Genomic DNA, 26925 nt, shown 5'->3' with positions numbered 1-26925 from the left:
TAAATATGTACAATTTTATGTTTTTATTTGTCAATTAAAAATAAATTTAAGCTGGGTGTGGTGGTACATACCTGAAGTTCCAGGTACTTGGGAAATTGAGGCAGAAGAATTCCTTGAGCACAGGAGTTAGGACCAGCCTAAATTTTTTAAAAGGATATTATCAACCAAGTGAAAAGACAACTTAAGGAATGCAAGAGAATATTTGCAAATCATCTACGTGATAAGGGGCTAATATCTGGAGTATAAAGAACTCCTATGACTCAAAATTAAATGAAAGCAAAGTTTGATTTAAAAAGGATCAGAGAATTGAAATCGAATTCCATGCATGAATGAGTGTGTTGGGATAAACCTACTACATATAACTATAAAGTTCTAATAAAAATAAATAGATAAAAATTTTTAAAAAGAAAAATGGTCAGGGGACATGAATAGAGATTTCTCCAAAGATATACAAATGACCAAAAACACAGGAGAAGATACTCAACATCACTAATCATTAGAGAAATGTAAATCAAAACCACAATGATTACTGGGTGTGGCAGCACACACCTGTAATCCCAGTGACTTACAACATAGATGAACATTGAAGACATGCTCAGTGAAATAAGCCACCCACAAAGGGACAAATATTGTATGATTCCACTTATATGAGTTACTTAGAGTAGTCAAATTCACAGAAACAAAGAATTGTGGTTACCAGGGGCTGGGAGGAGGGAATGGAGAGTTAGTGTTTAATAGGTATAGAGTTTCATTTGGGGAAAACTTTCTTAAAGTTCTAGAGATGGATGACGGTGACAGGTGCACAACCTTATGAATGTACTTCATTCCTAAAAATGGTTAAAATGGTAAATTTTAAGTTTATAGGTGCATTTTACCACAATAAAAAAGATATCATACTAAAACTACCTCATGGGTTTTGCAAGAATCAGATGAGATCCATGTAGAAAAGACTTTTAATCTATACATCCTGTCACAAAAGTTAGCTCTTAGTCATTATCACTCCCATTTCCCCAACCTGATAACATTATTCATGTACTCTACGGAGCCATGTTTACCAAGCAGCATACTGTTGGAGTTTGAGTGCTATCTGATGATATTTACCTCTCATTTTGCTAAACCCTGGATGCTGTATTCTAGGTAACAACATCCTAGAGTTCTGGTTATGAAGCTGAACCAAATTATATGCTCTACACTTTTCCCAAATATGTTGAGTCATTTGCAGTTTCTCAGTTATACTGGGTGACAATGGATAACAGTGGTTAAGCAGCCTCTGGCACCAGAGCAACCTGTTCAAACCATGCCTTAGCTACTTGTTGTGGGGCCAAAAGCAAGTTACTTAAACTTCTTTAAATTTGTTAATCAATAAAATAGTAGTGGTAGGCAGAAGTTAAGATGACCTCCAACATTTCCTGACCCCCTGATAATATTGGCATGCATGATTGTAATGGATTTTACTCTCATGACTTCGTTGTTACATAATATAGTTGATCTCAACACAAGAAGATTATCTGGGCAGGCCTGGCCTAAACACAAAAGCCTTTTAAAAGCAGAATACTGGGCTTGGTATGTAGCTCAATGGTAAAGCATTTGCATAGCATGTGCAAAGCCCCCACTTCAGTCCCCAGCACCACAAAAAATCAAAATAAATAAAATAAATAAAAGCAGAGTATTCCCCAGTTGGTCACAGAAAAGGAAGTAAAAGATTCAAAGCATAAGGTTTTAATGTGCCATTATTGGTTCTGAGATACAGTAGTATCAGTCTGTAGACAAGGACCAGAGAGAATCTTCTAGGAGCTAAGAAACACTCCCCCTGAAAATAATCAGCAAGGAAACAAGAACCCCAGTCCCATGACCACAAAGAACCAAATTCTGCCAATAAATATGAAGTAGGAATCTAATTCTTCCTCCAGAGACTCCAGAGAAGAGTCCAACACTCTGATTCTAGTTTTGTGAGACCCCCAAGCAGAGAAACAACCAAGTCTTCTGACTAGAACTCAGACTTCTGACCTCTAGAACTGTAAGCTAATAAATTAGTATTGTTATAAGTCACGAAGTTTGTGGAACTGGTTACAGAGCCATAGAAAACTAATACAATGATGCTGGCCAGAGTGGTGCATGCCTGTAATCCCAGCAGCTCAGGAGGCTGAGGCAGGAGAATCAAGAGTTCAAAGGCCAGCCTCAGCAACAGTGAGGCACTAAGCAACTCAGTGAGAACATGCCTTTAAATAAAAATATAAAAAAGGGCTGGGGATGTGGTTTACTGGTTGAGTACCCCTGAGTTCAATCGCAGTACCCCCCCCCAATAAAAAGTAATACAATGAGGATAGGACAAATGCTCAATAATTTTTTTTTATTGGGATCAATTGTGAGCTGGTTAAAATATGGATTTTCCATGCAAAAGCTGGCAAAGCAACAAGTTCTTCAGGTCCAGGGCCCATTTGATCTAGTATGGCTTGATTTTAACAGTGTTTTTCAAGGGGAGAGAACATTATTTGCATTTGATGGGGTTAAGAGGCTCATTGAGTAGGACTGCCCTGGATATTCCAACCCACTTAACATCTCCGGTTCCTCTTCTCCCAGTAAGAGTGCTCACCCACTCATTGCAGCAACCCCAAACACCCTTCTCCACAAGGGATAGATCTGGACTGAGAACATTGAGAACTGCTGTAAGGGAAGTTTCCTAAAATGTGGTTGTCCTAAATGGTGCCATGAAGCTATCTCAGTAACTGCTACCAAATTTCTTGACCCTAAGAATCACTAGGCCTGTTTAAAAATAAGGACTTCCAAGGTCCCTGTCTGGAATCTCATTCCACAGAACTCAGGGGGAACACCCAGAAATCTCTAATTTTACCTAAGCACCCCAGGTGAAGCTTCTGTTCATCCAAGTTTGCAAAATACGAGGTTAGAAATATATTTAGCCATACAAGAATTTGACAAACACACACACACACACATTGGAACAGTGACTCACACAAAACTCTTTGAAATCATGCCTTTTGTAGAGACATAAATCTCATATTGGACAATTCTATTATACAAGATGAGTTCTCTCCATTGCACAGCTATTGTAAATGGTACTCAAGTCCTGAAAATGGGAGTCCTCTTCCAAAACTTTCTCTTTACCAGAATTACTCCTTGAAATGATATGCCCCACTATGTAAAGTAGCACTGTTTTTCAAAATTTCTCACATTTCAAGAGCTTATGTACGCTCTCTTCTAATAAAAACGTCCTTGCCTCAAATTCCAAGCCTATTTTACTATCTCTGGCTTTCTCTTTTCAGACAGCAAAAAGATAACTCTCTAAACTCTCCTTTTTCTCTCCTCTAACCTTGTTCTCATTAGGTGTTCTACTCAGGATTTCCTCCAACCCCGATAGGGTCTGTGTTTACCCAGATTGGTAACTAGAGCGGCACGCCATACCCCAAGAGCATGGGCACCAGAGAGTGATATCACGGATCAATGATGTTTCCTGTTCTGTTTTCAAACCCTGCCTGCTAATGTGACCTGCTGCAGCGCTCCACTATAAACCCCTGGAACTCACAGGCCACATGAGAGAATGCAGGGGTCTATTCTTTCTTTTCATCCCCATCTCCACACTAATGTTGTCCCACAGACATTAGTGCAACATTCTCTTGGCTAGCGCAAAACTCATCTCACTCCGTAGTCACAACTTCTGCAAAATAATAGGATGATCGCCTCTTGGGCGCACGCCTCTGGGCGGCTCAAGCATGTCCCTCCACCAACAGGACAGAACTAAAATTAAAGTGCCAAGGCTAAAAATGACTTCCCTGTTACCAAGGCAAAGCTGCTGCCTCTCTGTTTATTATGGCCGACTAATACTCGCGTCAGCCTAACAAAAAAAGAATAACAAATTCTCCAGACTGAAAGTCTTCAAATTCGCCTAGACCCGCCTGAATCCCGTTTGGAACGGAGTTAGCCCCTAGACGCAGCCCAGACCCAGACGCAGTTGGTCCTTCCCTGCACTGCACGCAAGCCTGAGGCTGACGAAATGACGTCAGGGGCGTGGCTCTGCGTCCGCTTCGCTCAGGCGCTTCCGGTTCATGCGCGGTACGGAAGCGTGGTCGGCGCTGGGCTCACGCGCCGTTCGGAAGTGTGTTTGGGCGCACCGGAAGCCGCCGGAAGATAGCGATGGCGGGTTTGACTGTGAGAGACCCTGCGGTGGATCGTTCTCTACGTTCTGTATTCGGTGAGAGGAATTCGGTGGAACCAAGCATCAGGGAGGGACAGAAAGAGGCAGGGGAGCTGCGAGGAACGCCCCCCTTCACCTCCCACCTCATGGATCGCCACGAAAGCCGGTGTTGGGTCGGGCATGCAGCGCTCCCTGCCTATCCTGTGGGGGGCCAACCTGGTGGACCCATGAGCAAAAAGATGTCCCGCTTCCGTTGAGGTCTTGTAGATTTTCCGCAATATCATTGAGGGAGTTAGACTAGCCTTCATCTTTTATGTATTTCCCTCTTCATGATCTTCAGTTATTTTTTAGAAGAGAGGGCACATGGCAAAATTGCCTCAGTGTTCAGTAGTTCTCACTCCATCCCAGAATATAGAGTATATGCTGAGAGTGTAGATCCCTGAGGCCACTTCCCGCCCTTTAATAAGGACTTACATCCTTTGCTTTTTACCCATAACACTTTAGTTCATCCATAGTTGTAGCAGCCATCTGGCATCTTGAGGTGGATTGCAAATAAATGAATGAATGAATGAATGAATGATTAAGACTCTGTCCGAGGAATCTTTAAGAGGATTGAAACTATTCTGAGTAATCTTTTCTGCTGGAATAAGATGATTTTAAAAATACGTGTGGTGATTTTAAAGCACCTTTTGAAAATAATGTGTTGAAACAGTTCAGAATAATTTCCTCCACTCCATTCATGGTTATTCTCCTGTAAGTGTGTGTATGTGTGGAAATATGGACATTATGTGCCTGTTTTGACATGTGTTTTTAGTAGTCACTGGTAAGACTTGAAGACCTTCATACCAATGCTTAAGTATTTATTTTTGTCAAAGTTAAGGAAAATCTAACACCGTTAGATCCATTGGAGAACTCTTTGGGAGTATCTTCATTTTTTTGTATTTAGTGTCAGTCGTTTATTTTCCTTGTTAAGAGGTCTGAAGAAACACAGTGGAAGTAGGTTTTTGGAGCCAGTCGTTGCATTTTCAGTGAAAGTAGAAATTCTACTGTTTACTCTCTCGTTAAAGATCTAGGTTACAAATCCACAATTTTAATATGCTATCTGTTCCTTAGTGGGTAACATTCCTTATGAAGCTACTGAAGAGCAATTGAAGGACATCTTTTCTGAGGTTGGACCTGTTGTTAGTTTCAGGTGAGATCCTCTTCTTGGTGGGAGAGTCTTATAAACCACCACAAATTTGGCCTTTAGTAATAATGGCAGGGTTTTTTTTTTTTTTTTTTCTTTTTACTGGTAATTTTCACATGCATTTTATTTTTGTTAACAGCTTTATTGAGACATAATTTACATTCCATATAATCCACATTCATTCTTATCTAAAAGATATGGGTTTTCTTTTTTCAACTGCTTTAAAAATACTTCAATGAGGCAATCCACTATAAAGCTATTTATCTTACAGAGGGCCAAATTAAAGCATGGCAGTGTTAGCAAGAACCCTGTATGTTTGTAGCATTTGTGCCTGATACTTGGTTTTGCTCTCCAGATTGGTATATGATAGAGAAACAGGAAAACCAAAGGGTTATGGCTTCTGCGAATACCAAGATCAAGAAACGGCACTTAGTGCCATGCGAAACCTGAATGGGCGAGAATTCAGTGGGAGAGCACTTCGAGTAGACAATGCCGCCAGTGAAAAAAACAAAGAAGAGCTGAAGAGTGAGTATAATCCCAGGTTGTATGCATTATGAGTTAATACATATGTAGCAATGAAATTTTTCCATTCATGGTATGTTTTAGAATATGCTGAATTGGTTAGTGACATAGCTTTACTTGACAGCCTGAGGTGCCTGAATTAGGGAAGTACATGTCTTGAGAAACAAGGTAAAGTTGACTTTAGAAATCCTTCTGTTAATTTCCAGTTAGAGACGAATTCAGGTCCACCAAGCCATTAATTATTCTGTGTCATTAATCACTCCTATGACGATGTTGCCAGATCTATAGCTGCTAGAGGTAACGAGGCATATTTTGGCTTTTTTATGAGGTAATAGATCCAGGAATTCTATCTTGAAATTAACATCTTTATCTATTTAAAGCTTTTTCTTTTGAAAGAAGTCAGTATGTCTGATTCCTTAACATTGACCATCTAAGTGGTCATGCTCCCAGCCGTCCTCTGAGAACACAGAAAATTTAGAAGAGACTTTCACATCATTTATTTCTCAGCTCTAGAAAATTTATCTATTGGTTCTCACAGCAACCGTAAAAAATAGATACTTGAAGTGATTTTTTTCCCTTTCTTGTACTTTCTTTCTGATCAGGCCTTGGCACTGGTGCCCCTGTCATTGAGTCACCTTATGGAGAGACCATCAGTCCTGAAGATGCCCCTGAGTCTATTAGCAAAGCAGTTGCCAGTCTTCCACCAGAGCAGATGTTTGAGCTGATGAAACAAATGAAGGTAAGAGGAGGCATTGGGTTATGAGTAAAGCAATTTGCCTCAGATTTTTAAGGAGTTAATTGGTAATTTAATGGAAATAGTTCCTGAGCTCAAGTAGAATTTGTGCCTTTAGGTACTATTTCTTACACCTTCAATATTTCCTTTTTTATATATTTTTAGATGTTGATAGACCTTAATTTTATTCATTTATTTATATGTGGTGCTGAGAATCAAACCCAGTGCCTCACACATGCTAGGCAAGCGCTCCACCACTGAGCTGCAATCCCAGCCCCACACCTTCAATATTTCATGTGTGAACAATATACTTTACATTTTGTGCCAAGAGCTTTCTATTTCTATAAAAGCACACCTACCCAAATAATCCAGCTTGTTTTTTTGTAGCCCCCATAGATATCAGACACAGATATTAAAAATGCAGCTTTTTCCTAAATGACAGTATTTTGGTATTTGAAATGCCTCTTCCTGCCATTGCTAAGATTTTGTGTGCCATGTAAAAACTGATGATAATTTAAGAGCCCCTTGAGTATTACATTTCTCAGATGTAATACACAAACTCTAAATCACCATCAGTTTCTAAGTAGATAGTATTTAACTTGATAATGAATGAATCTGCTTATCTTTTCAGCTCTGTGTCCAGAATAGTCCCCAGGAAGCACGGAACATGTTGCTTCAAAACCCACAACTGGCTTATGCTTTGCTGCAAGCACAGGTAGTGATGAGAATTGTGGACCCAGAGATTGCCCTGGTGAGTGCTTCTGGTTCTTTTATAGAAATGATAGGGTAGGGCTGGGGAATGTAGCTTAGTGTTAGAGAGTGTGCCTAACATGCGTGAGTCCCTGGATTTGATCCCCAGCACTACAAAAGAAAGAAAGAAGGCGGGGGATGTGGCTCAGTGGTTAAGCATCCCTCGGTTCAATCCCTGGTACCAAAAAAAGAAAGAAAAATAAATGGCATGATAAACCTTGAGTGGGTTAGGAATTACCTGATTGCTTTATTAAACAGACAGCTCATAGGTTTGTCTTTTCATTTTTAGAAAATTCTACATCGCCAGACAAATATCCCAACGCTGATTGCAGGCAACCCTCAGCCAGTCCATGGTGCTGGTCCTGGCTCAGGATCCAATGTGCCAATGAACCAGCAGAATCCTCAGGCCCCTCAGGCCCAGACTTTGGTAGGGCTTTGCCCCTTTCCCTTTATTTTATCTGTCTTAGAATCTCATTTTCTTTTTAGGAGAATATGTTGAAAGAAGAATGGTCAAAAACCAGAGATGATAATTTTAACTTCCAGACATAAAAGCAGTTTCCAGGTTGCAGAGCACATGACATCTGACTGAATATAGATTTGGTTCCAAGTTTGTAAAACAAAGAGATTTTTCCTGTATGCCCTTTTCTTATAAGCTAACTTACAAGAAATGTGTAGATGCATGTCTGGCTTTGTGGTTGGCACTTTGTTATTCCATGTGCATTATCTCATTTAGTCCTCATAAGAGTTGTATAAGGTAGGCACTAGTATTTAAATCTTTTTCCAGATTAAAAAAGTAAAATTTTCCAACCATGACACAAAACCTTGAATCCATAACAAAATTGATAACATTTAAAAACTGAAAAAATTGGGGCTTGGGCTGTAGCTCAGTGGTAGAGTGCTTGCCTGGCACATGTGAGACCCTGGGTTTGATCCTCAGCACCACATAAAAATAAATAAATAAAGTAAAAGTATTGTGTCCACTCACACGAAAAAAAATTTTAAAAAATTGAAAAAATTCTGTATAGAGGATGTGAAGTAAACATCAAATACAGATGACAAAATGGAGAAAGAATTTGCCAATCATAAATGGACAAGAGGCAAATTATTTGATTAAAGTCCATAGATATGTTAAAAAATGTTTATTGCTACTTTATACTAGTGGAAATTGGCAACATCCTAAATGTAAATCAGTGGAAGAATGAAAACTATGTGGTATATTTATCCCATGAAATACTTTAAACAGTTAAACCACATATTATAACATGAACGACTTTCAAGAATTTCATTCCATGTAGCATTAGATGAACTAGAACTGGGCACAGTGGCACATATCTGTAATTCCAGTGGCTTGGGAGGCAGGAGATTTCAAGTCAAAGCCAGCCTCAGCAACTTAGCAAGGCCCTAAGCAACTCAGCAAGCCCCTGTCTCAAAATAAAATTTTAAAAAGGGCTTGGGATATAGCTCAGTGGTTAAGTGCCATGGGATTCAATCCCTGGTACCAAAAAATAAAAAATAAAAAGATGAACTAGAACACATGGTATCAACACAGATAACTCAAAAACATAACACCATATAATGTGGAAACATTCCCAAAATGTGGGATATACGTGTCTTCATAAATCCCAAAAATACATTGAGTGAGATGCAAACAATATATTCAGTATGTAATGATTCATATAAAATTTTTAATAATCTATGAGAATTCTTAGTGGTTATCTAAGAAGACAGGGTTCTTAGGTGAAATTGGGGAAGACCATATAGATTTTGTTTGTGTATATAATTTATTTCCTAAGATGAGTGGTTATATCTATAATTTTTCATAGTAAACCAAAAAAGGACTTGTATGAATTAGTAAGAAAATTGCAAATAATTTACTAGGAAAATGGGCAGTGGACATAAACAATGGAAATATAAATACATGAAAGTGTTCAGTCTAAAAATGGGTAAATGTATATAGAAACTACAGGAAGCTACTATTTTTCACCTATCAGATTGGCAGAGGTAAACAACCTGGATGAATCCTTGAAAGTTACAGTGCATGGGTTGGCATAGATTTAATATAAATGATCAGATAGCAAACATGTTTGACTTTACAGGCCATAGACTCTGTCACAACTACCATAATAGTGTGAAATCAGCCAAAAACAGAATGTAAAAAAGTATATGTGGTTGTGTTTCAGTAAAACTTTATAAAACCAGTTAGCCAGATTTGACCCATGAGTCACAGTTTACCAGCCCCTTCTCTAAATAGATAGTTTTTCAAAGATGAAAGGAAATGAACTAAGACCCAGAGAGGTTAAATGATCGAAGAACAGAGTTTTAAGCAGCAAATGCAGGTTCTAAACTTTGTCCTGTCTGACCTCATAGCCTGTTTTCTCCTAACCACCTACCTATACAGTTTCCTTTCTTCTGTTTTAGTTTTGTTTGTGTTTACTGTGTATGTGATTTTATTTCTAATAACTTTTATTCTTATTGAACTTATTCTGTTCCAAAGGACTCAGTTCTCTAGGGAATTCTCAGATGAAAAATTCATATTCCTCCCTCTGCCCTCAAACCAGAATTATGTCCAAGAACAAGAGTAAGAAAAGCTTAGTTAAATGAAAATTATTTTCACTTTTAAAATGTGAACTACCACTTTTTAAAATTAAAGTCCTAGCCCCTTCTTTGTCTTCTTGGGTTCAAATACTTTTTTATTTCAACTCTTATTGCTAAGCCTCAGTCATGAAGTCAAGAATAGTTGCTAGGGCTGGGGAGATAGCTCAGTTGGTAGAGTGCTTGCCCCATAAGCATAAGGCCCTTGGTTCAATCCCCAGCACTACAAAAAAAAAATTGCTGCTATATGCTGCCTTGCCACACAGATAATTTGTCCACCTCTACATTGAGGTTATGCTCCATTACACATAACAAAATTCATGGCATGTATCACAACTTGGCTTCTGTGAAATTGAAAATGTGTGATAAATCTAATGCCACATAAGACATGCTATACAGAAAAGGGGTTTGATAGAATATTTGGGATATCAATTTGAAGAGGTCTTTAAGATTGTAAACTTACAAGTATTGAGAATCCACAGAGGCATGTACCTACTTTGGTTTTTCTCTTGATCAGGGTGGAATGCATGTCAATGGCGCACCTCCTCTGATGCAAGCTTCTATGCAAGGTGGAGTTCCAGCACCAGGTCAGATACCAACTGCTGTAACAGGACCTGGCCCCGGTTCCTTAGCTCCTGGAGGTAAGTCTCATTTAGAATCTTCACCATCTTGTTACTTTGCTAAAGTTTTGTCTTACCAACAGCTGCAATATAGCCAATTATTTGATAATAGAATCATGATATCACACACATACATATGTATCACACAAACACACATGCTGGGGATTGAACCCAAGGTCTAATGCCTAGTCAGGCTCTACCTCTGAGCTACACTCTCAGCCCTAAGTGATTTCTTATATACAAATTCTGTGTTTGACTATGAGAGCAGGGAAAGGGGCTAGAAAAGTAAAAAAGTATACAGAAACATCCAGAATAAGGAGAAGAAGATTGAATGAATAGAAACTAATTTGAGCTGGCAAAAATAGAGAAAAGGAAAAACAGAAAGGGCAATGTGAAGTAAATAATGAATGTAAAATAAGATGGGAGGACTAAAAACTACTACAGTCTTTATTCTGGCAAATGCAAACGGACCAAACTCTCCCATTGAAGCCCCAAAATTTTTAGATTAGGTTAAACTCATGAAGAAAATAGGCATAAAATACATTCAAACCAAGTAACAAAAAGAAGAAAGAAATGTAAGGACAGGGAAGGTAGTTCAATAGTAGAGCAAAGTTTTCTTTGAATTTTTTTGTTGTAGATGGACACAATACCTTTATTAGTTTTTTTGTGGTGCTAAGGATCAAACCCAGAGCCTCACATGTGCTAGGCAAGCACTCTACCACTGAGCCACAACCACAGCCCTCAGTACTGTTTTTTATGCAAGTAAATTTGTTATCTAATCTGGGTTAGATTGACTGCAACAGTATTCCTGGGAAATGATTTAAATCTAAATTCTTCCAAGAACTAAGGTGACAGGAATAGGAAATTTTTAAAGAAATTTTAGCAAACTCAAAATTTTTATCCACTGTATCCTAAAGCAGTTATAATTAGATTTTATTTCTATGAAAGTAATGGATTCTATGTCTTATACTTACCTTAAAATATCACCACAATTTAGGAATGTGGTCCTACTGCACATAAAAAGGTCGTAGTCCAAGACATACATCTCATTACATGAATTGGTAAACACTCAGACTGACCTATACCCAGTGAGACAGGTAAATTGATCACACTCTTGGGATGTGACAGCAATGTCAAATTGCTCTAGAAATTTCTAAATGTCTGCTCTCCCTTTCTATATTTAACCTTATCATGAAATGGTTGCCTTTGGATTATAGATCACCATTTGTGGACCACACTGAGTAGCATTGTTCTACTAAACAAAAAAATAACTGCTGATAGAGAAATTAAATAATAAGCTCTTCTTAATACATAGAGGGAAGCTTATATCTTTTGACTACAGAAATATACTCCCCACTCCAAATGACCATAGAACCAGTTTTTTATTATTTTTTAAAATTTATTGATTGTGGTGCTTGGGATTGAATCCAGGAGTGCTCCACCATTGAGCTTCACCCCCAGGCCCTTTGTGTTTTTTATTTTGAGACAGGGTCCCACTAAGTTGCTGAGGATGGCTCCAAGCTAAAACTTTGTCAAGATTTTTGAGATACCCTATATAGAGTTCTTTGGTAATTGATGAGAAGTGGGGAAACAACCTAATAGAAAAGTACACAAAGAAAACACGTAGGAAAAAATGCATAGAAAAGCAGCACCAAATGGCCAACAGAAACAGATTTATTTACTGTTAAAAGATTACAAATTAACAATGAGATTCCCCTTAAACCCATCTGACTAGCAAATCTCAAATAGAGTTGACACTTAATTTTGGTGGAGAAAGTGGTACTTAAACATTGATGGTGGAATTATGAAGTTTTTCAGCCTTTCTTTCTTGAAGTAGTCTAACATTAGAAATTAACACACATTTTGACCCATCAGTTCTACTTCTGGGAATGTAACCCACATAAATCAAAGCACCATTATGTGATAATGTATAATATGAGAAAGGCAATTAATGCCTTCTGCTATCACTTTCCTTAAATCCTAAATTCTTATATTGTTTTAGAGATTGGTCTGGATAGAAGGAGTAGAATAGAATGTTACATCTCCAAGGGAGCTTTGAAATCATTTAGACCAGTGGTTTTCAAACTTGGATATACCTGCTTGCACTTAAAAAACACAGATTGCGAGTCCTCATCCCTAGACTCTAACCCAATAGATCTGAGACGGGAACCCCAGAATTTGCATTCTAACAAATTTTCTGGTGATGCTGACGCTGGCTGGTCTTTGTACCACTCTGAACCGCTGTTTGGACCAACTCATTCATTTTATAGATAAAGAAGCCTGAAAATGTAATAATTTTATCAAATTGCTTGTTCAGAATCTTTAAGGTCTTCAAAGGTCTTCAAGTTCTTAATCCATAACTCTTTGGTGCTTGGCCTGTTAAATGAAAATGAGGAGTATGATGTGTTCTTGTTATTTTAGGGAAGTATTAATGAACTGCAAACATCAACTTGTCTTTTCTTCCCACTCACAGCATATATTGCTCCTTTGAGGAAAAGAGGATTATTGTTACGTTGAAGGGAACAGACAAGGACTTGTAGTACATGATTATTCTTTGTGTAACAGTCATTATACCCCAACAAATTAGAGTAGACCCTTGGTTCTTGACCCTATTAGAGTCTCCTTACCATAACATATTATTTTGCAGTGACTTTACTATCCTGAAATGAAATGCACAGATGATATGACCTATGTAACATGATTTTTTAAATTAGTATAATGCCCTATAATATTGAAGAGAAGTAAAAGGACATTAATATATAATTAAAATAATTTAATGTGCAAGTGTTCAGGCACAGTTACACTAGAATATAAAATGTAGTAGTCAGATGCTTACATCTATGCCATGAATGTAAAAACTTAAAATGGAGATAGATATAAGCATGGTCTTTTGGTTTGGGGTTTTTTTGGTGGAATGGCAACTCAGAATGCCATAAGGACTATTGACATTGGTAATATAACTTTCTGAAGTAGTGCAAACTTAATAATAAAATTCTGAAAACAAATTGCAGTATCCATAATTTACTCAGTAATTGCATTTCTAGAAAATTCAGTGTATGTACATTAAAACGGTGCAAAGAATCTTTGTGTTTACAAATAAAACAAACTGAGGTTCTAGGTTCAGGTGGCTATAAATGGTTTTTCATTTGTGTGAATGTTCAGTGAGACATTTAAAAAATTTATAAGACATGATAATTCTTGATTTTGTGGGATTGTGTCATACATTGCAGGACATCTAATATCCCTGGCACCTTCTCATTCAATGCCAGCTGTGCCCCCCCAAAATCTTTGTCACAACTGAAATAATATACCCACACATTTATAGAATACTCCAGGAAGAGTACTGCCTCCCATGAGAGGAGGTTTATGGGTAAGTGGCAATGTTTTCCTGTATTACAGAAGAGCTTTTTGCCACAATTTTGGTAACCAGTGAGATGAAGCATTCTAACTGAACTCACCTTTCTGTCACTGAAGCATGAAGTATACTAACCCCATCTTCGTTCTTGCTGCATTGTAGAGTGGTAGTTTCCATCTTCCTTTGTAGGTTTCTCCTTGTGAAGCAGAATGAGAAAATTTGTAAACTCAGCCACTCTTCCAATTTTTTCCACTGTCCTCTAATTTGTGCTTTCCTTTCCTGCCCTTTTTTTTCCCACCAGGAATGCAGGCCCAGGTTGGAATGCCAGGAAGTGGACCAGTGTCCATAGAGCGGGGACAAGGTAAGTAAATATTAATTCCTAATTAATATGGACTGACCTTAGAAATGTTTCATATCTGCACTATCTTAATATAGCAACCACTAATCACCAGTAGCTTAATTGAAATTAAGTAAAATTTAAAAGTCAGCTTCTTAATCACCCTACTCACATTCCAAGCACATAGTAACCACATGTGGCTAATGGATACTGCACTGGACATTGTGGATATAGAACATTTCTATCATAGAAATTTCTATTGGGCAGAGCTGATCTGGACTTTCTACCCAGTAAGTCAGAACCCAACTCTACAAACATCATCAATTCTTAATAGTGTAATGAGTTTCCTAGTAGTCTAACGAGTCCACTGATGAGTTCTCTCTCCCTCTATGGGTATCTGTTGACTTAGTAAGGAATTTTAATAGCAAGCATTATAATATATTACTGAGGAGGTAGAAGACTAGATTTAAACCCCAGAGCAAACTGGAAGGGAATTATAGGTCTATAAAGCCTACTTGAGAAGTATCCATTGTACTGCAGCAGGAACACTGATCTCCACATTATTTCTCCATGTTACTGAAATTTGAAGAAGAAAATGCAGCAGCTCAGTTGAAAACAAAGTTTAGGAGGAGAGATTAGAAAAGAAAAGGAACTAAAGGCATACTATATGCCAGGTACTTTGATTTTCATAAACACCCTTGTGAGTTGGGTGGTGGCACCTGAGCTTTACAGGTGAAGAGATGGAAGTTCAGAGTTTTTAAAGTTTCTCAAGAGGACAAGGTAAGTAAATACTGATGTCTAAGTATTATGGACCAGATTTGATGCTCTCTTCTTCTGTTCCAATTAGTAAATGGCAGAGCTAAGATTGAGAAATATCCGACTTCAAAATCTATCCTTTTCCTTTCATTTCACACTACCTCTATTAACTTCCAAAAATATTTTTCATTGTATTCTACTCTTATTCTTTGGGTCACTGTAATGGGAAAAGATTGCTTTGTTCTAGCATAGAGAAGTTTAAGTTTTTTTTTTTTCTGAGCACACGGTCATTTAAAAAGCAAAATGGTGCTGGGGGTGGTGGTACACACCTGTGATCCCAGCAGCCTAGGATGCTAAGGCAGAGGATCTCCAGTTCAAAGCCAGCCTTAGCAACTTAGCAAGGCACTTAGCAACTCAGCGAGACCCTGTCTCTAAAAAAAATACCAAAAAGGGCTGGGGATGTAGCTCAGTGGTTAAGTGCCTCTGGGTTCAATCCCCAGTATCCCTCCCCTGCCAAAAAAAATAAATGAAAAGCCGAATGGTAAGATATAGGTCAATGGTTTGTTTGCTGGGATTGGTGGTTAAAGTGATAAAACTAATAATTCTTTTCATGAGATGTCATGTCTAACAGCAGGATGAACTCCTGACCAAATACTAAATCTTTTCTAAGCATCCCATGCTTTTGCACTGTTGTGTCTCCCCACCTCACCACCATCAATAGAGCATGTTTGTACCCCAGGGTATTTTTGCAGTAATGAGAAGGGATTAGGGTTTTAGTCATATGTATACCTTTCCCTGAGCCATTAATCAATCAATCAAGCTTTAGCTATTTAATGCATACTTCCACATGATGTGCCTTCTTGTTACATTTATCTTCATCTTTCTGGTAAAAAACTAACATAGGAAAACAACTCACATTTTAAGGGTATTTCAAAGATATCTTCATGAAGCGATAAAGTGAGATTTCTTTTATAGTTTCCTTTTGTGCCCAGCAGAGGAAGCAAAACTCTCATTTGTGCCCAGATTGTCTCACTTTTCCTGCAATCCATGCTTCTTCTGCACATTTGTAGTTGTAAAAGGAGACAGATGTTTGAGATACTTTTTTGTTTACCTTTGTTTCCTGTTGGTACCCTTCTTATCTCGTTAGTCTTTGCTATTGTCATGTTTATTATCCAAAACTTGCTGCAGGGACTGGGATCATAGCTCACTGGTGGAGCTCTTACCTTGCATGTGTGAGGCACTGGGTTTGATTCTCAGCACCACATATAAGTGAATAAAATAAAGGTTCCCTGACAAATAAAAAAATATTTTAATAAAAACAACTTGTAGCAGATTATTTCATGTGGAGTGGTATTCTCTTTTCTCATCTAAAATTCATGCACTGCAATTTCCCCATTTAATAATATTTTGATAGCAGAAATTTTGTGCTTTAAGATATGACAAAAATAGTACTACTCACTTCTGTTATAGCCTCCCAGAATAAATATTGCCTTCCAGATTCGTTCATGTTTTACCTCTGAAAATATAACGTTCTTTGATTAACAAGAGATTCAAAAATATCCTTTTTATATTTTGTTTTGTTCTGGGTTAGTTTCTCTCTCTCTCTCTCTCTCTCTCTTTTTTTTTTTTTTTTTTGTAATAATGCCATAGGTAATATGGGGAAAACATAATAAGAGGAAGGAGAAGTTGAAAAAAAATCACTGGTTATTACTGCCCAGATAAAACCCAGTGACCTGTGGTTTCCCTTTGGGAAACTGCCTGGTCAAAGTGGTACTTTTTCACATACCCAGAGGAACTAGTGTTACTTAAGAAGATTTTGTAGCTTGGGGCAAAGTACGCTATAAACTCTTGGCTTTTTAACTTAGATCTCCAGTCTGCATATGTGTATGTTTCTGTGCGCACGCGTGTGTGGGTGTGCGCGCGCAAGCTATTTTAAGTGTCTGCTCTTTCTCCTTTTGAACTTACTGCTTACCTAGGAACCCTACAGCACTCGCCCGTGGGACCCGCCGGGCCTGCATCAATTGAGCGAGTTCAAGGTACCCATTGTATCTGCGGGTTTCCTTTTGCTTGTGGTGTTCAGGGTGGGACGTTGAGAGGAAAAGAGCTGCTTGGCAGTCATCCTCACGTTCAGAACCCAAAAGGGTAGTGTTTTTGGGTTTTTGTTTTTCTTAATTTTTTCCTATTGAGGCCACAAGCCTAAGATTGACCTCTTCACACAGGGCAGAGAACATGGATGATATGGGCATCTGTCCGAGGCTGTACTCCCTCCCTACTGGTGTCAGGAGGCTTGGATGGAATAGCAGTCTGTAAGGAGACAGCGGGTTCTTGCAGAGCCATGGCAGTGTTCACATATGCCAAGACCCTACCTCTCTTTTGTGACTCTGGTCCTTGAACTAAGATTGATTAGAAGGAAAACCAGGAGCATAAGTTTCTTCAGGTTGCAGTGCTAGTCCTTGGCAGGTTGCTCCCCAGTTTGCTCTTTATATAATTCCATCCATACCTCTGACATGGCACAGATTCTGCCTACACCCTGCTTCTGTTCTTGAGCTGCAAGAGGATTCTGCTGTGGTGAGGTTTCACCCACTCTAAGGTGTCTGAATTATGTTGTCAGTGGTATATAGAGTCATTTCTTGTTTCCTTATATGTCCTTCACAGCAGTAACTCCCCGTTTGTTTCCCTGTCAGTGCCGATGCAAGACCCCAGGGCAGCTATGCAGCGGGGATCCTTGCCTGCCAATGTCCCAACTCCTCGAGGTCTGTTAGGAGATGCTCCAAATGACCCACGGGGCGGCACTTTACTTTCTGTAACTGGAGAAGTAGAACCTAGGTAAGTGTTGATATAGAAGGAAACAGATATGAAGCCAGGATTTCCCCTTGCTTTGAGAACAAAGTCTTTCTGCACCAGTTGTACTTGTTTGCCCACTTCAAAAGATAAACATAGCCACTATCCAAGACTAAGCACTTATACTCAGGCAAAACTGTGTAATTGAGTATGTAATTTTGAACTAATCATGAATACTGTATATTCAGAAATTGGAAATTCTAGTACACATACCTGAGCAGGGAAAACTTGTGGTGGTGGTATTAATATTATTAATAGCAATAATAGTAGTAGTTGATGTTAATGGGGATCATACCTATGATTCTGCTCTGAGTACTTTACTTCGGTTATCTCATTAAGTCCACACAACCGAGGCTGGGGATGTATAGCTTGGTGGTAGAGCAGGTGCCTAGCATGCACAAAGCCCTGGGTTCATTTCCCAGCCCTGCAATTAATTAATTAATCCACACAATTCTAGAAGATGAATATGTTTAGTCCCATTTTATAGATGAAGAAAACAAGGCATAGAAAAGTACATGTGCCCAACATCATACCACTCATAAATGATAGAGCCTAGATTTGAACCCATACAGTCCAGAACCTGTGTTCTTAAGCACTATGTTGCATATTTGTTATGTCTATAATGAATATCCACTAAGGTTTGCATCAGTTCTTTGTTTGATATTTACTTATTGATCTTCTATTGACACTTTACTGTTGTTATGTTTTGAAATATATTTCTTTCCATCTCTAGAGGTTACTTGGGACCACCTCATCAGGGTCCACCCATGCACCATGTTCCTGGCCATGAAGGCCGTGGACCACCCCCACATGAGATGAGAGGAGGGCCATTAGCTGAGCCCAGACCTCTAATGGCTGAGCCAAGAGGACCCATGCTAGATCAGAGGGGTCCACCCTTGGATGGCAGAGGTAAGGGTAGTTAACATCACAAGGCTAACTGCTAGTCATGGATTGATAAAGAACTCAGCTATCTCTCTTTCTAATCTGGGATAAAGACTGCTAGGGCAATTGAGTTGGCAAGAATCTTTTAAGTTTTATCTGCAAATCCAAGAAACTAGGGGGAGACAACAATCTCAGTTGAGGGGAGATGTGAGTAGAGGAATAGATTTCTGTCTTTTCTAGAATTGTTCTTACAATACAGGTGAACTGCACATTGATTTTCAACTTTATAGGTGGAAGAGACCCCCGAGGAATAGATGCACGAGGGATGGAGGCCCGAGCAATGGAGGCAAGAGGATTAGATGCTAGAGGATTGGAGGCCCGTGCAATGGAAGCTCGTGCCATGGAGGCCCGTGCCATGGAGGCCCGTGCAATGGAAGCCCGTGCAATGGAAGTCCGGGGAATGGAGGCCAGGGGCATGGATACCAGGGGCCCAGTGCCTGGCCCTAGAGGACCTATGCCTAGTGGAATCCAGGGTCCTAATCCAATGAACATGGGGGGGGTTGGCCCCCAGGGATCCAGACAGGTATGCATATTACTTCTAGCACCTGTATGAAATCTTGATCTATTCAGGAATTGGTTATTGAGCCCTATATTACTGCCTTCTGGCTTGAACTTTTCTTAGCTTGTTAGAGAAGGAAGACTAAAATCTCCCTACACTTTGTCTGTTAGGCAAGGGATTTTTCTGGCCACCAGAATTATAATCCAAAAGAACAATCTTGTCCTACAATTTCAGTAACTATTCCATTCAGAGCAGAGACCCTGAAAATTTAGGAGTCGGACTATACTTCACTGGGGGTACAAACCAACATCATATATAAGTTTTTTCCAAAATATGCTTGCCTGGATCTCAGCCCAGGTCTAATTCTCAGCATGTCTTATTAGTAGGATCTGGGCATGGATGACTTGGAAAAACCTCCCCCAAATGACTCTCGATATGCAACCCTTACTAAGAACCACTGGGTTAAAGCATATGAAGAGCAGTGGTCATTTTGTTAATCTTAAATATGCAGAAACCTGTATTAATTATTGTCATCACATAGCCTAAATAAATGGGCATGGGTAGGAAAGGCAATTCACTAATGATCACCTTAAAATTTGTCTCTTCTTTATTTGACTCTCCAGGTGTGTGTGTGGTGCTCTGCGGTTATCTCTTTCCTCCCTCTTCATTCACATTTGATTGTGGGCAAGTGGTATATATGTATCTTCCCTGAGTTTTTATATGCCATTTGCCTGTAGCCCCTGCACCTTCCTTTTTCTTCGTTCTTCTTTGTATTTCTCTCCTCTTTCATGTTTATATATCTTCCTCCACATGTATATGTCTGTGTGAGAGAGAGAAGAAAGTTATTAAAGCCAGAATAAATACATCTTCATGTAGTTCTCTCATTTTATAGATTTGAAAACTGAGGCCCAGAAATTCAGATGACTTTACCAAATTCACATAACTAAACAATGGTAGAGTAAGGAATAGAGCCTACTGTTTTTTCCCCCTCTACTACTCTGTTCTGTTATCTGCACATTGGTGCATCTGTATATGTGTAGGTTAGGTATCTTATCTACACTTCTTTAATTTGAAATAAAATTTGTTTTCCTAATCTGTGGAGAATAAACGTATTCAAGTTTTGCTTTTAAATGGACCTTGATTTTTATTGTTCACTCTATGATCAGTAGCCTCATAATAGAAATATTTTATGTATTCATTCAACTATTATCTATTGAGCACCTACTATGTATGAAACATAGGTACTGGGGATATAACAGTATGAACAACTAAGTCCCCCCATGTAGCTTATGTACTAACTGGGGAGACAGGCAACAAATAACTACATAATGTGCTTATTTATGTAGTTCTGCTGGTAATTCTCTAAAGACATTGAAAAATAGTGGTTGAAAGACCATTTCTGGGTAACATCTTGCTCCTTTTTTTTCCACTAGTGCTTCAACTCATGAGTTGTAATACTGAATTTTTTGTTTTTATATTTGTTATATTTTTGTAATGCTGGGTATCAAACATAGGCAAGTGCTCTACCACTAAGCTATACACCCCAGTCTGATGTAGTTTTTATTAACATAGTCTGTGAGGCCAGTTAGATCCAAGGTAGAGAAATTGTTATAAAGAATCTTTAAACTATAAAAAAATGAATATATTCACTTATGAATAAATACATATAATACATTCACTCATCTATAAGAGATATGCCTTAAGAACCTTACTTCCTCTCCTGTGCCTCTCTTGCTTGTGATAATTGCTTTTATTAGAATTTTTATGTAGCTTTCCAGAAAATATAAATATTATAGGTTTTTATTTTCTTCTCACTGTACTTTTTGTTTTTGTTTTACTTAACAACATGTCCTTAATTTGTTATTTTAAATCAGATTTCAAAAATTTTACTCCAGTTCATCCAGTTGGAAACTTGTGGGTAAAAGGCTTATTATTACTGGGGTGATTATATAATTTACTATACAAAGAAGGACATATTTGAGAGTTAAGAGAGTACAGTTAATAATTTACTCTGAGGTAAAAACTTAAACTGGGACTGCTTTAGGCAAATGAAGATGTATGGTTACTCTTGCTAGTACTTATCTGCCTAAAACAGGTACCCCTATAAACTTAAAATGGCCATTTTTGAGTGGTTATTTCAAATCGAAGTACCTGAAATTATTATTGGTATTACTAAACTTTAGAAAGATTATATTATAGGTGCTTCAGATCTATAGAAATCATTAAGATTCAGACCAGTCTCTGAATTCAGTATTAATAAAGAATAGAACAATGATAATATTTTAAGTCTATACAAACCTGTACTGATACTTCTTCTGCCCATTGTCTGGGAAATGAGTTAGTGCATGTATGTGAATGTTCCAGATGATAGAACTGTTCCATCAAATTTTAAAATTCTTTTAATGAAAGAAGGTATACTTCATGCTTCCTTTCTAATTCAACAAAATATAAAAAACAGGATATAATAAAGTATTATTTAATCATTTTGATTACTCAGGGTCATCATTAAGTAGACCTGTTATTTTGCATATGCTGTAATATAAAGCATAGTTATCTCCTGGATGGTTTCTAGTCTCCTTCACTGTCAGGCTGTCACCTGGTTCTTTACATTGATGCCATAAATTTGCTCCTAACAGTTGTTTATATTTTTTATGTTTTGCTGCTTCTAATATGCTGGGGAAGCAGGTAATGAGTTTATTAACAATTTGTGTTTAATAAGACTACTTAAGCTCTGGGTGAATGCCTGAATGTGAACGTAACTCTGGTGTAGGGCCCATCTGATAGTTACACTAGGTTCTCAGAGGCTTTTTCCTTGGGTTCTTATAATCTTCCAAAGGGTTGAACTCACTGAAGATCTGAAATACCAATAAGTTTGCTATATCTTATACTTTGTTCTTTTACTCAGGTCAGTTGTATTTCTTGGTCTCTATTAAGCAGGACCGCATATGCTGCATGTTCTCTATGGAACTCTGTAAAAAGCAACTGTTGGTCTAATATAGTCTTTCTCCCAGAGACCTTCCCAACTCTTTGTGCCTCTCTGATATGATTGTCTCTCCCTTACTTGTGGGATAGGGCCCTTTGGGATGAACTACCTATGTCTGATTGAACCAGAGGTAGGCAGTAGCCCTCTGAATGTAGCTTCCCCAGTGGACCAGCATACATTATCTCTAGAATCTGTTGGCTTTCATGTTTCCTCTGAGCACTAGTTTGCAGAATGCTCACAATTTTCCCTCTGCTTATTTGGCTGAATTTGCTTAGTGTGATGGTATCCACTTGCGCTGTGTGGTGTTTGTTGATGATGCTAGAGCTGTTGTAAGTATGTCTAACTTGCTAGTTGATTTCTGGCTAAACCCTGCCTTCTGCCATTGCTAGTAGTAGAAACTGATTCAGAGTCATTTGCTTATTTTTATTCCTATCAGTAGAGATATCCTAATTTTTCACACTGCCATTACCGTATTTGAGTTCACTATATGTCAGGAATTCTAAAAAAAAAAAAAAAAAAAAAAAAAAAAAAAAATCTCTATTTTCTCTGTGCACATAGGTTCCAGTCATGCAAGGAGCAAGCATGCAAGGTGGAAGCCAGCCTGGTGGCTTTAGTCCTGGGCAGAACCAGGTCACACCACAGGATCATGAGAAGGTAAGCAACACTGTCTGACTTCCTCCTTATGCACAAATCTAGTCTTTTTGATTCCTCTTTTCACAGTTACCATGTGGCGATCCTGGGTCTTCAAAGTCCCTTTGGAGGTGATGTTTACCCTAACTTAGAACTCTCTTCCGACTTACTGCCTGAAAATTTGTGGACCTGGTTCTAAAGTTTTCAAATGTATATAAATGGCAGCTTATCTTACATTTCAGACTCATCTACCACTAGCAGATTTTGTGTGTGTGTGTGTGTGTGTGTGTGTGTGTGTGTGTGTGTGTAGGCCACATTGAACTGGAAACCCAAACCCTTTTCTTCCTCCCCTTTCTACTTCATCCCTAAAAACACTAGCAGATTCCCCACAAGTATGTCTTTTTTTATATATATATTTAGTCATTGTGGGAAGCTCATGTCCAATGGAAAGGGAAAACGTTTGAATAAGAGAGACTTTCAAAACAATTAAAAACTGAAGAATTCCCAGGGTTCTTAGATACCATCTTAGTCTGCAGGAACTTTGAGTTCATAAAAGTGTCTGTTTTGAATCATCTAATCTTAGGTATTTTAATTTATACTTGTTCTTTTCATTTCGCCTTTTCTCACCAGATTTTTTTTTTCCTTTTTGGCCTGCTGTTTGTTTTCTGTGTGTAAAAGATCCTCCCTTTTTCCATTTGCTTCATATTCCACTACAGTAGCTTTTTAGACAGAAGTTGGTAGTAGTTTTTGTTGTTTTTTAGTTGCCATAACTGAAACTCACTACCTTCTTTTCCTCTGCACAGGCTGCTTTAATTATGCAAGTTCTTCAACTTACTGCAGACCAGATTGCCATGCTCCCTCCTGAGCAAAGGCAGAGTATTCTAATCTTAAAGGAACAAATACAGAAATCCACTGGAGCACCTTGAAAGGTGAGCAAACTTCATTCCAACTGAGCAGGATTATCTCCTTGTATATTTAGAGTATATACTTTCAAACTTAACCAGAGATTGTTCTCTCTGGAGCCCTCGGTCCTCTTAAGTAGACTCTCCTTACCCTTTAGTAGTCAGTGCTCTGGGGATAGGGTAAAACCATAGAGCATTTCTTCAGTTGTTGATTTGTTTAGAATATTTTTTTAACTTTTCCAAATGAAAAAAAAGTAATATATGATCAGTTTAACAAAATTAATCAGATAGAGAAGTATAGAAAGTTAAAAGTACAAAACCCTGCTTCCTCAATGTCATTCCCCAAACAGAACTTCTCAATATAGTTTCGTGTGTATCCTTCCAAAATCAGTTGTATTATTTCATTTCAAACTGTGCCTTCATAATGAAGGCAATACAAGGCATTTAAATAAAATGTAGAACTATTTTAGTTTCCAGTAATTGTTTTTAATGAATATTTTGATGTTAAAATATTACTTTATATTTAAGGTAGTAAATGTCCACCATCACCATCAGTTCTATACATTTTGGACATTGCTGTACACTGCCACCCTTATTTTTCTTGCTCATCAGTTAGGTAAAAAGGTCTCAGGTAAGATGCCTCATAAATAATCATATGATCTAACTCAATATACAGGAATTGTTTCTTTTTAAAAATTTCCCCTTTATTTTTGAATCTCATAAATAATTCTATTTTCAAAATAATTTAAAGATCACATTGTACCAGTATCTGCTGCATGTCTCCTTTTGAAATTCTTTTTACCTCATCTGTATCATAATTTCTATCCATATATTATCATACAGTAGTGAACCCATTTATAAAAATTAGCAGTCTTAATAAATATATATTTTAATCCATATTTATAATATCTTTAAAACATCTAAACTAAATGAACTTTAATTGGAAGCTGTCATGGATGGCTGTTTGGATTTTTGGTATGACCAGCACTTCTTAACTTTTTTTCCATATACTCCAAACATTCTATTTTCTTCAGTGAAAACATGGACTCTGTATTATATTCGGAGGAATTTACTTTTCTAATTTACTTATGCCAAAGAAGGAAGCATTCTCTGCAATGTGATAAAATTGTCAGTTTTGGCTAGTGAAGGTAGAAGTATTTCTGAAAGTTCTTTATGTATTCTTGCTTATGAGATATCTAATTTAAAGCCTTGCACATTAAACATGGGCAATCATGGATTCACAGGAAGTTAGGGAAAAAATGCAGAGCCTTGTGTACCAGCTTCCCCCAATGGTAACATCCTCCCTTTTTGCTTTTAGTCAAAACCAAGAAATTGACAGTGGTACATTACTCTGAACTAGACTACAAACCTCATACAGTGTTCACCATTTTTTTAAACCCACAGTAGTTTGTGCCTGTGTGTGAAACTACAATTGTGCAATTTTAGGCTGGCAAGGTTTTACTATGTCTGCTGATATTTATGCAAAATATGGCCAAAGCATTGGCTATCCTTTTATTCTATACCTAGCTTGTTGTGATCCCTCTGTGCTGTCACCAATAGGCTTCTTTATTATTACTATTAGAGATAAGTGTTTCTCAGTTAGGGACAGTTTTGCCTCTGAAGGGACATTCTGGCAATGTCTAGAGACATTTTGGTTGTCAAACTTTAGGGAGCATGGTATGCCACTGGCATTCAGTGGGTAGAGATCAGAGATGCTTCTGACCATCCCATAATGCATAGGACATTCCCCTCACCTGCTAATACCAAAGTGTACTCTGGCACAAAATGTCAATATAGTGCTGAGATTAAGAGACCCTGTTAAGCCAGGCATAGTGGCACATGCCTGTAATCCCAGCGGCTCAGGAGGCTGAGGCAGGAGGATTTTGAATTGAAAGCCAGTCTCAGCAAAAGCGAGGTGTCACAAGGCCTTGGGTTCAAATCCCCAGCACTGCAAAAAAAAAAAAAAAAAAAAAAAGGCAAGGTGCTAAGCAACTCAGTGAGACCCTGTCTCTGAATAAAATACAAAATAGGGCCAAGGATGTGGCTCAGTGGTTGAGTGCCCCTGAGTTCAATCCCTGGTACCAAAAAAAAAAAAAAAGAGAGAGAGAGAGAGAAAGAGAGACCCTGCTACAAAAGATAATTGCTTTGGGGAAGTGGGAAGCAGGAGACAAACACCTAGAAATTCTGCCCTGGGAATTTGATCTTATGCACATTCTCCGCCCCTAGCCTTTTTTTTTTTTTTTTTTCCCCTAATGTTTAGGGAAGAGAACTTTGTCTCCACACCTAATGGCTCTCTCCCAATTTTTTCCTACAGGTTTTCAAAAATACCTGGCAACAAATGTGGAAACTTAATTCCATGATTTTGTTGAAATGTTGAAAAAAGGTGACTTCTGCATCCTAACCCTTGAATGACTCAATTTGGTGCCAGGTGGAGGACTCCCATCACCTTCTCTCAGAACAAAATCAGTTCATTTTGTTGTCTTAGTTTGTATATTTTCTGTGACTTGAAATAAACTTTGAACACAATTTTAGTACACTGCAAGTTGATATACATGACCTTTTTGCTTTTAAAAAGCTGATTACCAAGGGTGAAACCGTAGTTATGTTTTCTACCCTTACTGCAGCATTGTACTTTATGTTAAATTGTCATAACTGTTTTTTACTTTAGGTTAATAACCATTTATTCTTCTTGATGATATTTGAGAATTTTTCAGAAGCATTGTTTTCTGGAACTTAGTTTTTGTTTAATTTGCTTCCAGCAAGAAAAAGGCTTTGCCCTTTGAAAACTTTCTAGAACTTCCAAAATTCCTGGGAGAGAATAGCATGTGCATGGAGCTGTAAAATGATCAGGAGGTCAACAAAGCAATGGTCCTACCACAACAATATGTTTAGTTTAGAAAAATCCAAATATAAAAATGCAATTTTTTTGTCAGTAGCAGTTCTGAACATGCATAGTTCAGAGTTAAGACAAAGATTGTGTTGACACTAGCTGGAGTGTATGTTGACAACACAAGAGATTGTTGACATTAACTTGTGTTTTCTAAAACTCTTCAGTCTAGGTAGTAAACTTTAAAAGTTTAAAAAGTCACAAGCTTTTCACATGTTCAAGATAATTGAAAATGGAACA

At 38.0% G+C, this 26925-nt stretch overlaps 2 protein-coding genes across 4 annotated transcripts in view; one reads left to right on the top strand and one right to left on the bottom strand.

The window, feature by feature from the left end:
• The first annotated feature begins 4070 nt into the window (after positions 1-4070).
• CSTF2 (cleavage stimulation factor subunit 2) lies at positions 4071-26329 on the top strand. 3 transcript variants are annotated; one of them, XM_079124064.1, is made up of 16 exons: positions 4071-4207; positions 5264-5342; positions 5692-5861; positions 6461-6597; positions 7223-7342; positions 7631-7768; positions 10451-10574; positions 14210-14269; positions 16978-17037; positions 17221-17322; positions 17686-17827; positions 18576-18751; positions 19015-19307; positions 22825-22920; positions 23700-23825; positions 26113-26329. In XM_079124064.1, the coding sequence occupies exons 1-15, from the start codon at positions 4150-4152 to the stop codon at positions 23820-23822; spliced, it is 1878 nt and encodes a 625-aa protein (XP_078980190.1). In that variant the 5' UTR covers positions 4071-4149; the 3' UTR covers positions 23823-23825; positions 26113-26329. The 3 variants fall into 3 exon arrangements, with proteins under 3 accessions (XP_078980190.1, XP_078980188.1, XP_078980189.1); XM_079124062.1 differs by lacking the exon at positions 17221-17322; XM_079124063.1 differs by lacking the exons at positions 16978-17037; positions 17221-17322.
• The window catches only part of NOX1 (NADPH oxidase 1), a 33680-nt gene continuing 26070 nt past the window's right edge, over positions 19316-26925 (bottom strand). The window contains exon 13 of the mRNA XM_079124066.1: positions 19316-20103. Coding sequence (XP_078980192.1) covers positions 20076-20103 — 28 coding nt within the window. The 3' untranslated portion in view covers positions 19316-20075. The remainder of the gene's footprint in view (positions 20104-26925) is intronic.

Source organism: Sciurus vulgaris (assembly GCF_902686455.1).
Source record: "Sciurus vulgaris genome assembly, chromosome: X".
Classification (NCBI taxonomy): domain Eukaryota; kingdom Metazoa; phylum Chordata; class Mammalia; order Rodentia; family Sciuridae; genus Sciurus; species Sciurus vulgaris.
The sequence above is the reverse complement of the archived record's forward strand: the minus strand, read 5'-3'. Positions and strand labels throughout refer to the sequence as shown.